The 15,183-nt window shown below is 45.1% G+C and overlaps 1 protein-coding gene across 1 annotated transcript; it reads left to right on the top strand.

The window, feature by feature from the left end:
* The first annotated feature begins 69 nt into the window (after positions 1 to 69).
* ALDH16A1 (aldehyde dehydrogenase 16 family member A1) lies at positions 70 to 14,940 on the top strand. Its single transcript, XM_053451683.1, has 17 exons — positions 70 to 225; positions 1,495 to 1,597; positions 2,293 to 2,419; positions 2,791 to 2,969; positions 3,073 to 3,150; positions 3,375 to 3,559; positions 3,946 to 4,098; positions 4,695 to 4,892; positions 5,123 to 5,221; positions 6,572 to 6,708; positions 7,031 to 7,136; positions 7,818 to 7,987; positions 10,636 to 10,803; positions 12,221 to 12,425; positions 12,915 to 13,100; positions 13,872 to 13,997; positions 14,658 to 14,940. Exons 1-17 carry the CDS (start codon positions 130 to 132, stop codon positions 14,829 to 14,831), a joined length of 2,490 nt encoding a protein of 829 aa, XP_053307658.1. The 5' UTR covers positions 70 to 129; the 3' UTR covers positions 14,832 to 14,940.
* The last annotated feature ends 243 nt before the right edge of the window (positions 14,941 to 15,183 follow it).

Raw genomic sequence — 15,183 nt, 5'->3', positions numbered from 1 at the left:
ACGTCAGAATCGATTCAGTTTCGACCTTCTTCCGCCGGAAGCGAGGTGTCGCTGTTGTGATTGGAACGCCCCCTCCGTCCTGTGACTGACAGCACTTTGGCAGCTTGTCACAAGTTCCAGTGTGAAGCGATGGCTGCCTCCACCGGGGTCGAGAAGCCCACCGTGAGAGACATCTTCACTACAATGCAGTACGGACCAGCTCCCGAGGCTGCTAACATTGCTCAGGTGAGAGTAGGCCTGCATACCTCCCGAGTGTCCCTCTTCAGTGGGGACAGTCCCTCCTTGGGACCCTAATCCCTCTGTCACTCTTACCACACTGTCCTGCAGCCTTAAAGACACAAGAATGGGAATAGAAGAAAATGTGCTTATAAACTAAGGTGTGTAAATAAAATACTTTAAAAAAAAAAAATCCTTTCGCAATAGGTGAAAAACTTACTTTAAAAGTTTGCAATTTGATGTTTGTTGGTAGGCAGATCAAAAGGGGAAAAGAACACAAAAGGTGTATTATTTACATATACCCTGCCCCAGTATGTACGCAGATATATATATATATATATATATATATATAATTATTTATTTTTCAAATATAGCGCCATCAAATTCCGTGGCGATGTATGCAATTCTGCGCAGTGTGACTCTTGTCCTTGTTAAATAGGCCAAAAAAAGGGGTCACGAAGCCCCCTGCACCGTATGTGTTATCCTCCGATGATCTGTGAAACACTACAAAAAAGTTGCGAAAAAAAATATTTTGCAAAATCTGAATCGTTATAAAGAATTATTCTTAAATATTGACTTCTAATATACATAGAAGTTTAAATCCCCCTCGCTGTATGACTCTCTACCACCTCTGCTGGGAGGCTGATTCAGGTATCTCCCACCATTTCATTAAAGTCTAACTTCCTTCCATCCCACCTAAGCCCTCTAGTTTTAGAAGATGACCTCTTGTTCTAGCATCTCTCCTCCTTCGTCATAAACATTGCGATCATATAGAAATATGGCCCGTCGTGGTCATTAATGTATAGATTTCTCCACTTTCCAGCATCCTGTCCCTTTAAACAGATGTTTTTGGGGCATTTTGTGGTACTTTTACAGCTGCCGTGATTGGTGGAGAGGCTGTGGCAAGGTCTCCACCTCGTCGGGAGCTGCCGGGGAGGAAAACTGAGATATTCGGCTCAGTCCAAAGGTTCCTTTGATGTTTGTGCTACGGGGTACATTTTAACCGACTCCATACTGTATCCGGCCGCACTTAACCCTTTGTCCTCCTTTTGGGATTCCATGTCTGCTATTGATTGTCAGGAAAGTGCCGTGGATGCCTCTCACCTTCCGTGGCTTCGTTGGAAGACTTCTGTTCTTTCGCGGGGTCTGATGTCATGACTTGAGATACCTAGAAAGCCTAGAACCTCCTGTATTACCCGAGGCTGCTGGGTATTCCTCACATGTGCGTGTTCCAATCTTTGTATTATTTAAGAATGGCCGCTTCCCGCTCTGTTCTAGGCTTGGCTCGATTCTCACGACCGTAGCTTTGGGCATTTTGTTGACGGCAAGTGGCTAAAGCCCGATGGCAGACAGACCTACACCACCCGGAACCCTGCAACCGGTAAGTTCTCCTCGCTGGGTGATGTGCGGTTATTAGAACGTCGGACCAAGGACAGAACCCCAGCAGATGGTTAGAAGCATATGATAGCCAGATGTTCTCCCAGATGTTTGGCTGAACACATCTTTTGCAACGCTCAATGGAGGCCAGCTCCAGTGTTGGCTTCAAGAGTTCCATGGGGGTCAAATGAGACCCACTCCCCAACGCGCACGCCTGGAAAGTGCACCGGTCGATTGCAGTAGCAGCGTGTTGATTGGTTGCTTGAAGCAACTAGAACTGGACCATGGAGGTGGGGAGAGGGAAGAATTCTGCAGCGCTGCAGCTTCTACAGTTAAGTGCAGAAGGGCACTGGAGTGTCGCTTTCACTGGGATATTTACCCAAGAGGTAGTGCTGCTGTGGAATGTAGTATCCGCTTGTGTCAAGGTCAGATCAAGGTCACGTGCCCCTGCACAACAGATACACCTGTAGGTGGGAGCTAAGCTGGAACCCCTAAACCTGCTGGACTTCTGTCCTTGATCCATCGCTTAGTTGTTGTCACCTCGCTCAGCAGCTTTAAACCAACCCTCAAGGAAAAACCCTTAGAGATATCGCTGCTTGAGCACAGGTTAGTTAACCAGAGTTTGTTGACCGTGTTCTTGTCGATTGACGCATCTGATGAAACGTTTGGGTTAAATTATCTTTATTTTCTTTGCTGTAGGGGAGTCCTTGGCCAGCACGATCCAAGGAAACGAGGAAGACGTGGAGGCCGCCGTCGGGGCGGCGCGGAAAGCGTTTGACAGCTGGAGCAAGCTGCCTTGTCACGTCCGCGCCCGTTACCTTTACAGGTCGGAGATTTCTTCCAGAAGCCAGAATCGAGTGACTAGGGGTGTATTCACTAAATGTAGAGGTCACTGCGTCCAACGTGTCTGCTCACAGGCAACGAAGGGCCAACCCCAGAGAGCTTTTCCTGCGAGAGTAATGAGTAGCTTAACACTGAGCATCACAAGGCCGGGGCTGTTGTCTGAAAATAGTGTACAGCGCCTCTATGGGACAGGAGCGGTACTGCGACCTGGATAAAATCGTGCGGAGGGAATAGTCTCCGATGATGACTTGTGAATGTGAATGACAGATCAGCAGGACGTGGGTTTAAATGGTCACCTGCCATTAGAACTTGCTCGTTTTAATGATAAATAAACCTGCTGTTTTTGCTCCGTAGCATCGCCCGCACTGTACAGAAACACCAACGGTTGCTCAGCGTCGTGGAGAGCATGGATAACGGGAAGCCCATCCGCGAGTCGCGGGACTGCGATGTCCCTCTTGTGGTCCGTCACTTCTATCATCACGCCGGCTGGGCCCAGCTAAGAGATACCGAAATGAAAGGCTGGAAGCCTCTCGGTGAGCAGTAGGTGGCCGCCATGGCCTGACCCCAACAATATTCCACAGCAGACATTTACAGAATCATTTTTAACATGTTGTTCTTCTGATTTTTTTGCTTTAGGTGTCGTTGCTGCTATCGTTCCCTGGAATTTTCCTCTGATGTTACTTACCTGGAAAATATGTCCCGCACTTGCGATGGGTATTATTATTTTACTTCTACTTTGACTTGAACACGTTGCGTTTGTAATAGGTGTCTGGATCAGATTTGAAAGTGAAAACATAGAGAATGAATAATAATTTAAAAATGTATGAAAACGTGGCTCCAGGGGCAGCCTGGCAAGGGTTGCATTTGACGTACAACACTGTGTTTCTTCTGTTGAAGGTGAGCCATGTAACCAACGAAGCCCAATTCTTCCTTTTCAGGGAACACTGTGGTGCTGAAACCAGCCACGTACACACGGCTGACGGCCCTCCTGCTGGCAGAGATATGTGCTGAAGCCGGCCTGCCGCCGGGGGTCTTCAATGTGGTCACCGGCAACGGAGCCTTCGGCGAAAAGCTGGCTCTCCATCCAGATGTCGATAAAGTAGCGTTTACCGGCTCTACCGAGGTAACGGAAGTTCGGATTTATTTTGATTTTACCTCTCATAAGGTGGCTTTCCGGTTTCTGCCCGGCCAGGTCAGCCGTAAGCTGTATGTACCCTCCCTCCGTGTGGCTATAGGCTCAAAAACAGTCTGGGCGGACAACACACTCAATGTAAAAAGGTCATACTTGGACTGATAAAAATGTATAGTAACATAAAACCACGTTTTTATAGCAATGGGAGGGCAGTAACTTTTATTTTTTTTATTATTTTATTATTATCATTTATTATTATTATTATTTTATTTTTTTAATTCTTTTTCCTGATTGATGAAGGTTTTTTTTCTTTCTTGTTACACCGCACCGGGTATAATCACATTTTATTTTTTATTTTTATTTTTTTTTTAATATAGGTTGGACGTACTCTACGGAGGGCAACTGCCGGGACCGGGAAGAAGTTATCTCTAGAGCTGGGGGGCAAGTCTCCGTTTATTGTGTTTGACACGGCTGACCTAGACGGTGCTGTTGAGGGTCTCGTGGACGCCATCTGGTTCAATCAGGGCCAGGTAACAAAACCGATAACATTAGAAACATACGTTATAGTTCCGTTAAATGCCCAACTCCTTAATTTGTGCCAAGGACACCTAATTGTCATGTGGTACAAAAGCAGGTAGTGCTGGATTGTTGCTATAGAAACTAAAAAAAAAAACTTCTTCATTTTTGTTTCATGTAATTGAAGTCTCAAAGATTAAAATAAAATGATAGATCTGCCAAGGTTCATTAGCTTAACGTACTGCAGAGTGCGGTTAATGTTTGGTGGAACAGCACCTTTAATGGATTACTGATTACGGACGCAGCCGACAGATCTCGCTCCAGCTTTTGCTGGATTACAGGATCAATTGTCCCTATGCGGCGTTTCGGATGTGCAAACTAAGGATAATGGGAGTTTTAGTCCAGCGACAACTGGAAAGGTGTCTGCTGTCCACTCCTGATCTGAAGAGTTATTGTATGGGCGCTGGATGCCGATAGTCATACATTAACCGATTTGCCCAAAAGACTTTATTATTATTGTATCTAAAAGTTACCCTGCATGCTTCATTCATTTGACCTCCCAAGAACAATGATCCTAACCGGGATAAATCCCAACGTGACCGTGTTGTAGGTTTGCAGCGCCGGCTCCCGGCTTCTCGTGCAAGAGTCCGTCGCAGAAGATCTGATCCGGAGGCTGAAGCAGAGAATGTCACACCTGAGGCTGGGCGACAGCCTCGACAAAACCATCGATGTCGGAGCCTTGGTGGACGAAACGCAGAAGAAAACCATCACCGAGTTTGTGGAAGAGGCAAGGGCGGAAGGGGCAGAGGTAAGTAGCCTAGAAGGCCAAATGGGGCTGATCTGCCGTCACATTCTGTGTATTAGCAATATATATTATTGATTTTAGACTATATTGTAGAGGATTAATGATGTCTGGTATTTTTAAATAACATTTTATGGACATGCCTCTTTCTTTTGTCCCCTGGCATTTGAGTATCAATGTTAAAACACGTGTATACTATACATGTCCGTGCTAATTATTTGTATGCCCTTTAACAGATTTTTCAAGCTTCTTGTCCTGTCCCTAAGAAAGGTTTGTTTTACCCTCCTACCCTGATCACTGGCGTTGACACCACATCGCGCTGCGTCCGAGAGGAGGTAAGGCTTTGCTGACGTGGATGCGTAATGGCACTGTGGTTCCACTTTTGATATGGCAGATTAGAAATGCGTTTACGGAAATACTGTGCCATTTTTGTTTTTTAAACTGTCCAAGTTTTTGCGTAATACAGGGCTCGAAACCACATAATGAGAGTTTTGCAGGGCTGCCATCATGAATCTGGCACCCTATGGGTTCCTGCGGAGGAGTGGTGTAGCGGGTGCCGTGAGGCTCCCAGCGAAGGGCATGTAATGCACAGGGTGCCGGATTCACAATGGCAGAAGATAGGCAGCGGCATGGCGGGTCTCTACAAGATGAGAGGGGAATGGAGTAGTGAATAAGAGTGTGTATACAATAGTCTGTGTGTATGTGTAGTGCCAGAGTCCGTGTGTATGTGCGTAAATGTATAGTGCTGGAGTCAGTGTGTGTGTATACTGTAGTGTCAGAGTCAGTGTTTATGTGTGTAAAAGTATAGTGCCAGAGTCAGTGTGTGTTTGTGTATACTGTAGTTCCAGAGTCAGTGTATGTGTGTGTAAAAGTATAGTGCTGGAGTCGGTGTGTGTATACTGTAGTGTCGGAGTCGGTGTGTATGTGGGTAGATGTTTGGTTCTGGAGTCGGTGTGTGTATACTGTAGTGGCAGGGTCAGTGTGTATGTGGGTAGATGTTTGGTGCTGGAGTCGGTGTGTATGTGGGTAGATGTTTGGTGCTGGAGTCGGTGTGTGTATACTGTAGTGTCAGAGTCAGTGTGTATGTAGGTAGATGTTTGGTTCTGGAGTCGGTGTGTGTATACTGTAGTGTCAGAGTCAGTGTGTATGTGGGTAGATGTTTGGTTCTGGAGTCGGTGTGTGTATACTGTAGTGGCAGGGTCAGTGTGTATGTGGGTAGATGTTTGGTGCTGGAGTCGGTGTGTATGTGGGTAGATGTTTGGTGCTGGAGTCGGTGTGTGTATACTGTAGTGTCAGAGTCAGTGTGTATGTAGGTAGATGTTTGGTTCTGGAGTCGGTGTGTGTATACTGTAGTGTCAGAGTCAGTGTGTATGTGGGTAGATGTTTGGTTCTGGAGTCGGTGTGTATATACTGTAGTGGCAGAGTCAGTGTGTATATATGTGTAGTGTGTGTGTATCCTGTAGTATTAGTGTGTATGCAGGTATATATGCAGTTATTATATTTTTCCCTTGAATTTAAGCTGTTTCATTAAGTTAATGATTTTCACCAGTAGATGTATTGCTGCTACAGATTTGGTTGCCGATGCAGCGCATTCACCATTTCTGCTCTTGTTGGATTAAAAGCATTTATTGTCACCATGCCCTGCATATTGTATGCACGTTGGTTAAAATGTGCTCTCTGCTCAGATCTTTGGACCTGTCTTGGTTGCAATGAGCTTTCGAACCGCTAAAGAAGCAATCGCCTTGGCCAACAATACACCGTATGGATTGGCTGCGAGCGTCTGGACAGAAAACCTTCCTCTAGCGCTGGAAGTAGCTTTAAGGTAAGTGCCGAGGATCGCTCTGTGTTGCTTTTGCCGATAATTACTAACAATAAATTACTAATTAATAACAAGTCATAGTCCTGCTGGACCTCTATCGCGTTCTACATCACAGGATTTTCTATACATTAATTTATTAAAGCTGTTGTTCCATCTGTGTAACCGCTTTGGGGATCCGGCCATCTGATATTGTTAGGTTGCGGGTTCTTGTTGGGTTCATTGTGCTAAAAGATGTCATTAATCATTAAAACAGACAAGCAATAATTATTGTTATTGATCGTCTATGTTGAATGCATTTTAAATGCTATATTCTTTTTGTATTTAGCATAAAGGCGGGCACAGTATGGGTTAACGGGCACAATATGTTTGACGCAGCAGCCGGATTTGGTGGCTATAAAGAGAGTGGATTTGGTCGCGACGGAGGCAAAGAGGTGAGGGCTTTGCGGTATTATACATTTATCGAGCGGCCAAATAATATGTGAAAACTAATTTTTGCAATGTCTTCAAAGACGCGTAAGGCTGCATTAGCCCACTAGGTGGCAGTGTTTGTATTTGCCATCTGTGTACTGATCGCTTACAGTTCATACATTCAAAGGGTCTGACGAAACTAGATCTGACCGACTAAGACAAGAATTTAGGGCCTCAGTAGGTATCGGGTCATCCATCATCACCTTCCCCGCCACGGGGAGACGTGCGGCCCCTTCCAAAGTCATAGGAGAGCTGGATCTGGAGAGGGACTCACGGAAGTTACCAAGGGGGATGGAAAAATCTATTCAAAACCACACGTGCCGAGTGAAGCGTGTGCGGTGCCAGTCCTGGCAACTGATACATTCAGTGAAGAGGGCTTTGTCGCAAGCTTACAATTTCACATTTTTATCCCATAGAGTGCCATAAGATTCTGTAGATTTGTTACAATAGAGGAGCGTGGCAATTAGCGTTAAATTAATTAAGATCTATGAAGCAGTCTTCACTAATTGGCAAGGTACAGTATATTTTTACCCCGTGCAAACTGCCTCCACACCATGGGTTAAAAGCCCTTTAATGGATCTTTGAATAAATACTTTCCATTAATCAATTAAACACGTAACCCCCCCGGAACGCTCTTTCTCCAGGGCCTGTACGAGTACGTAAGACCATCCTGGGAAAACCGACCCCGTCCCAATCCAGGCGACGTGAGCTACAAAACATTTTCCGCCACGTACGGCGCCGACGTCCCACCGGTCCCCGGACAGAAGGACGTCGCTCCTGCCGTTATCCAAGTCAAAGACACTGAGATTCCCAGGTAAATCCATCCCTCTGCTCTGTGTCAACGTCTGGACGTCGCTAGCATTACTTTTATATCATCTGCTTTAATCACGCAGCCCCATGTTACCGGCGTCAGTGTGAAATAAAATGCCGATGTTATGTATTATTTGCCATATTTATTAATACAGCATTTCCCCATGGTGTGTGGCCCCAGCGTGTGGCCCCAGCGAAGCATGACCCCTTTGGACTTCCGAGAAAGAATAGAAAGAAAATCTTTATTTAATCTGTATTAAGGTTACATTGAAATCTGCAGCAGAATCGCTCCGTTTCCAAGGGATCAGCTGTCGCGGATCACCAATACTCTATAGACAGTATCTTAGCAATCCTCTATAATAATTTTAACCTTTTCATGCCCTACCTGTGTCTTTAATTCATTTTTCCTATGCTTATGGCGTGCGGAGAAGCGACTCCTACTCTGTAGAACCCGCGCGTTTTCTGTGGTTGGAATCTGTGACTTTCTCCTCTAGTGTAGATACCACAGAGATATTTTATCTGTCACACATAGGCATATAAATATTTATATTTAACCCACACTGTGTTAAAGGGGCACTACCTGCACTTCTGGGCTTCCCTACCAGTATCTGAATACAAAGCAAGTCCAGAGAAAGTGCTCATTTACAGTATTTTTGGGATATTACTTTTTACCATATTCCCTGTTATACACAGCATGGTAGATGGGGGGATAGGTGGCCATGGTGTGGCATGGGTTAATTTTTTTAATTCATTTTTTTATTTAAATTAAATTATTATTCACTGTTAAACATTTCTTAACATTAATTTCATATTGCCCAGGTGTTTTCATTTTGTGCATTATTTAACTGCACGTTATTACGGATATAACCCAAATGTTACCCTTTGCTTTCAAATTGTAATAGTAGTCTAGATTGTAAGCTCCTGTGCGCCGGGCCCTCCTTACCTGTTGTTTCTAGAAGTCTAATTGTTATGTCATATACTACTTGTCATGTCCTGTTTACCCGTTGTACAGCGCTATGGAATATGATGGCACTATATAAAACAATAGTAATTTTTAGGGCTGCAACTAACGATTATTTTAATAATCGATTAATCGGCCGATTATTTTTTCGATTAATCGATTAATCGGATAAAAAAAAACAATATGCAAATTTTTCGTTTATTTAAAAGAATTTAATGAACTGGATGTTAAAAAACAACTTAAAATTTACATTAACATTCTTATTTTGTTATGATGTAATAAAAAACAATATTTTCAAAGTACAAGAACCCAAACACAATATTTATGAAACAAAATAACCCCAAACATTCTGAAAAGAGGTGGACTATTACTGTTCAAGAAACTTTGCCCCAGCACTTTGCACTTTGCACCCAGCACTTTGCACCCAGCACTTTGCACCCAGCCCTGGCACTTTGCACCCAGCACTTTGCCCCAGCCCTGGCACTTTGCATCCAGCACTTTGCACCCAGCATTCAGCACTTTGCACCAGCACTTTGCACTTTGCACCCAGCCCTGGCACTTTGCACCCAGCACTTTGCACCCAGCCCTGGCACTTTGCACCCAGCCCTGGCACTTTGCACCCAGCACTGGCACTTTGCACCCAGCACTTTGCACTGTGCCCCTGCACCCAGTCTCTAACTCTGCCCTGCACCCAGCCCTGCCCCCACATTCTGCCCTGCCCCCACACTCACACTCTGCCCTGCACCCACTCTGCCCTGCACCCACACTCACACCCTGCCCTGCATCCCCACCCCCACTCTGCCCTGCACCCAGTCTCCCACTCTGCTCTGCACCCACACTCACACCCTGCATCCCCACCCCCACTCTGCCCTGCACCCAGTCTCCTGCCCTGCACCCCCCACCCCCACTCTGCCCTGCACCCCCACCCCCACTCTGCCCTGCACCCCCACCCCCACTCTGCCCTGCACCCACACTCACGAACCGCTCTGTGCGAATGGAGCCACTCGCACAGAGCGGTTCGCTCTGTGCGAATGGAGCCACTCGCACAGAGCGAACCGCTCTGTGCGAATGGAGCCACTCGCACAGAGCGGTTCGCTCTGTGCGAATGGAGCCACTCGCACAGAGCGAACCGCTCTGTGCGAATGGAGCCACTCGCACAGAGCGGTTCGCTCTGTGCGAATGGAGCCACTCGCACAGAGCGAACCGCTCTGTGCGAATGGAGCCACTCGCACAGAGCGAACCGCTCTGTGCGAATGGAGCCACTCGCACAGAGCGAACCGCTCTGTGCGAATGGAGCCACTCGCACAGAGCGAACCGCTCTGTGCGAATGGAGCCACTCGCACAGAGCGAACCGCTCTGTGCGAGTGGCTCCATTCGCACAGAGCGATTCGCTCTGTGCGAGTGGCTCTGTGCGATCCGTGCACATAGACATGAAGAATACTTACCTCCGGAACGCGTCACATCCGTTACGTAGCTAGAAGGCGGAGACTGCAGAGCGTGTAGCAGAAGCGGGGAACGCTCGCGGAGGTAAGTAAAAGGAGCCGAGTGCTCCAACAACGAATTGATCACTCGATTAATCGATAACGGAAATCGTTATCGATGATTTCCGTTATCGATTATTATCGATTTTATCGATTCGTTGTTTCAGCTCTAGTAATTTTATGCATTGTCTTCTGTGGTTTTTTTTTCAGTGTAGACAGGACTTACAAGCTGTATTACGCTGGCGCACAAAAACGTCCGGATGGCATGTACTCGCGCCCCATCTATGGGCCGAACGGAGCTGTCGTAGCATATGTTGCAGATGGTAACAGAAAAGATATACGCAATGCAGTGGAAGCCGCCCACAAAGCAGCCCCTGGGTGAGTATGATGAAGAACATATTCTCTACAAGGGCTTCTTTTAAGGTGCCTAAAGAAACAACCTAAATACCGTACCTGATACAAGAATTTAAACACATATGGACCATTGTGCCCTTAAAAAGCCTTCAAGCCTTTTCTTAGAACTTGACTTTTATCTTAACAAAAATTCTCGCATGAAAGAGTTAAATTACTGGCATGTTAAATGCCCATGGGGTGTCTAGTTTTCAAAAATATATGGTTTGGTGGGGTAAACTGCATTGGCCGGCTTTAAAGATGTCCCAAATAGCACATGGGGGCAGAATTACCAGATATGGAAAAAAATGCTTCCTTGTAATTATAACCCCATAACGTACAGAAAAAAAAGCAAAAAAACAAAAACATTGGGTATTTCTAAACTAAGGACAATTAGTAGAATCTATTTAGCAGGTTTCAATTAAAATCAATTTCCCCCCATATTTGATACTTTGTATCATATCATTTACTATTAAAAAAAAATCAAAATAATGATATTTTAAAGAAAGGCCTTCTTGTCCTAAAACCAGCTATTGTCACGAAGGGGTTAATGACCACAGACTATTAATAACAACCTTAAGCAGAAAGTGAAACTGTCATTCCGGTGTAGCTTTATCATTGTTTGCAAACCATCTCAGGGGACAAAGACGGAAACTCCTCCAGGTTTCCAGGGATCCTGCAGATACAAAACTCACAAATAAAAGCCATGTTTACACAAAAAAAGGTGATTTACAGAGACACTCCGGTGCCGCAGATACTTTGATATGCATTCATTAACCCTTTAAAAAGGTAGTTAATTTTAGGAGAAACTCGAGCTGCAGAGCTGCAACCGAACCCCTCCTCTGTTGTGCGATGTTTTGTGCCAATCAGTGTGTGGGGGGCGGGTTGTGCATATACTCTTTATTCTGAGCCAGCGCTGGAGCCGACTGGCGTTAAGTATATCAAGTGGCAGGAGATATGTTCGAAAAAAGAAACTGTAAGGCGGCCAATTTAAAAAAAAAATAATAAAATACCAAGCAATACAAAAATAGCGCACAATCACCCGTTAACACAATACAACCGAAAATCAGATGAGCCCTGCGCAAATCCGTGAAGACAAGCAAAACTATTTACTAACAAAAACCATGTCTCAAAAGTGACCACAAGGATAAGAAGAAATAGAAATAAAAAAAGATAGCATAATATTGTCAAACAAAGACATAAATGCAGTCAGCAGAGAGTGAATGGTTAAACTCTCATCCAGCTGCCCCCAGCGCCGTGGTCTGGGTGTATAAATTGAAAAGGCTTATTAGGCGTGACTTATTTTATAATATAATCCAAGTGCAAGTAAGTCCTGCTTGTATGTGTATGGAAGCTCGAAGAATAAAGAACAACCCGAAATAATTGTTAATATTCCCTGCTGCAGATGGGGCAAGAGAGCGGCTCAAAACCGAGCGCAGATCGTCTACTACATGGCAGAAAACCTCGAGCTGCGCCGTAGCGAGGTAGCTCACCGGTTAAGCGCCCTCACCGGGCAGTCTGAGGAGGACGCCTACAAGGAGGTGGACCTGAGCATTCAAAGGCTTTTCTACTGGGGAGCTTATTGCGATAAATATGGAGGCACGGTCCAGGTAGGCTTCTTCTCATGGAGAGAACTGTGAAGCTCTACGCCCTTTCTGCTTATCGTAACCTGCAACCGGTTGATTAGGGATGGATTAAGACGAGGAGTGTGGTGGGACAACAGAGCCGGAGGGTCTCCGATAATTATATTTAGGTATATCCTAAGTTATAATTCAACGCTGCTGTATACAAGATGTATGATGGGTGTCCTGCGTCTCAGCTAGCTTGTCCTGGTCATAGTTAGGTCATGCCTATCGAGAAGGTCCAGTTCCCCTGATCACTTTGTGGATCTTAATGCATATTGAACCTATAGAACATATAGAACCCTATGCATGAAGTTGTAAACTGGGAGAAACCACCATAGCAGCTAACTGGAAGTCCATCAGCATGTAGCGCGTTGACTTGAGAATTGCTCTATATAAACCAGAATTTGCCCACAGACCGCATCTTCCTGCCGTGTCCTTGATACCGTCTATATAATGATTCTTCATCTTCCAAAGGAAACCTTGCTCTATGGAGCCACCGTGTTGATTCGGGAGCCCATGGGCGTAGTCGGGATCGCGTGTCCGGATGAAAGCCCCCTCCTGAGCTTTGTCAGCCTCTTTGCTCCCGCCATCGTCCGCGGCAATGTCGTGGTTGTGATACCAAGCGAGAAGTACCCTCTACCAGCTCTTGACTTCTACCAGGTAACGTCATCGCCTTTGTAAAGCTTGGTGAATTGTCCATTACCTGTTACCTTATAGTCTGTAGAAGTCTGTGATATGCTTTAATGACCAACACAGGTCCGTCTATACATCTCAGAAGATCGGAGGGAAGGTAAATCCATTGTTGAATGCTTCCGCTTTTGCTGTCGAGCAGAACGTGCAGAATCGAGCAATTAAAGCCCGTCGATACTTTTGCTTTTCACGAAAATGGGAACTTTCTTCCCTTCAACCTCCCCTTCCTTAATCTATAGACAATGAAAAACGGGAAGTATAACTACGACGTCTAATACGTGTCATCATCAAATGTCACTTAATGGGTTTAAACTGTTGAAACAATGTGACTGTGCCGGCTTAGCCAAAGGAAGCGATGGATTGCTCAACATCAGAACGGAAGATCAACGTCAGTCTCTTTTGTACCTAATCTTTGAAAATGCGTTTTATGGACCCAGAAAACTTTTGATTTTACTGGAGTTCTTTGTGAATTCCAAAAATTGCATTTATTGGTCTGGGATCATGAAATGGGAAACATAATGCATCTGGGAAGCTTTTCACTGCTGGCCGTCTACCCCCAAGCTGGGGATGGTGTTTATCGGCGGTCTCGTACGGGTATTTTGAATGCACCTCTGCCCCAAGACATCCGTTCTTGGTTTCTTCTATAACGTAGGTCGGTCTTTGCTACAGTAGATTCGCAGTTGTAGTAGGAGGTGGGTATAGCCGCTGTATCTCATGTATGTGTCTGCTTTGCGTTTAAAGGTATTTGACACGTCGGATCTGCCTGGGGGAGTCGTGAATATACTCACGGGGGGACGCGACCACCTAACCAAGTATCTGGTGGAGCACCAAGACGTGCAGTCGGTGTGGTACTTTGGTTCTGAACAGGTAGCTATGCCGTAGCATCTGAATTACTTGGCATATAAAGTATTATGGGGCAATTGGTGAAGTTTCTTGTGGGGGGGGTGTTTGCTTCACTGAACGTGAAGGCATGAAATTGAAGGTACGGCTGTTGATTTCAGCGATGGCTTCATGCGTTCTTCTATAGTGGGGCTGCCAGGGACTGTTCCTTTTAAGACTCCACCTGTTCTCGAAAATCATGTGTTCGTCTAATGTTGTTTATTTCCCCGAAGCGCATTTCACATTTCGGTGTAAGTGGGATATTTTGAGAAGGAAAGTGAAAATACGCAGCTCAAGCGGGACATCTGCCAGACAATGGGAATTCTAAAAATCTCTCCAATGCAGAAATTGCGTTACATTTTCAGTTTTACTTGGCAAACGTTAAGTGGAACGAATAGTAAGCGGTTCTAAAACCTAAAGCCGACATTAACTGATGATAAAAAGACTGTTCTGTGTTACGATAGGTGAAGGAATGACGTATTCTGTCTCCTCTGCTGAGACGGGGATGTATGCTGCCAGCCGCCGTGCGTCTGCCCTGCTCTTCCTCCTTAGCTGCTGATTTAATAGATTTTAGTAGAAATACCGTTTTCTGCTCTCTCTCCACTCCGCCACTACAGGTTTCTTAATATTCTGCCTTAAATCTAACAGGGTTCCAAATTTGTCGAGTGGTCTTCGGCCGAGAACTGTAAGCGCACGTGGGTCGGTTACGGGCTTCCCCGGGACTGGGAAGACGCCGCGCAGGGAGAAGGGGAAGAATTCCTGTACCAGGCCACACAGTGTAAAAACATCTGGATACCCATGGGAGAGATATTCGCCAACTGATGATATCCACACTTCATTGTTTCCGTGTAGACATCTGGACTACCTCAAAACACCGACTTTATACTGTGAGAAATAGTTCAAGACGTTCAATAAAGTTCAGTATTTCATAGTTTTTTGTTTCGGAACCTTCACTTTTCACTATTATTAGCGGTAAAAATAAATGGATCATCTGCAACTATAGATATAGTATACATATAGATATATATAGATATATATATATATATCTATATATATATATATATATATCTATATATCTATATATATATATATTTATATATATCTATATCTATATCTCTCTCTCTCTCTCTCTCTCTCTCTCTCTCTCTCTCTCTCTCTCTCTCTCTCTCTCTCT

The sequence above is a fragment of the Spea bombifrons genome, chromosome 12 (genome assembly GCF_027358695.1).
Source record: "Spea bombifrons isolate aSpeBom1 chromosome 12, aSpeBom1.2.pri, whole genome shotgun sequence".
Classification (NCBI taxonomy): Eukaryota; Metazoa; Chordata; class Amphibia; order Anura; family Pelobatidae; genus Spea; species Spea bombifrons.
Note: the sequence above shows the minus strand (reverse complement) of the source record. Positions and strands in the feature narration are given on the sequence as shown.

Excerpts from the sequence above, each read along its gene's own strand:
- ALDH16A1 (XM_053451683.1), top strand. The coding sequence starts at position 130 with ATGGCTGCCTCCACCGGGGTCGAGAAGCCCACCGTGAGAGACATCTTC. Across the intron at positions 12,426-12,914 it reads AATATGGAGGCACGGTCCAG|GAAACCTTGCTCTATGGAGC; the intron begins GTAGGCTTCTTC and ends CATCTTCCAAAG. Across the intron at positions 13,101-13,871 it reads CAGCTCTTGACTTCTACCAG|GTATTTGACACGTCGGATCT; the intron begins GTAACGTCATCG and ends TTGCGTTTAAAG.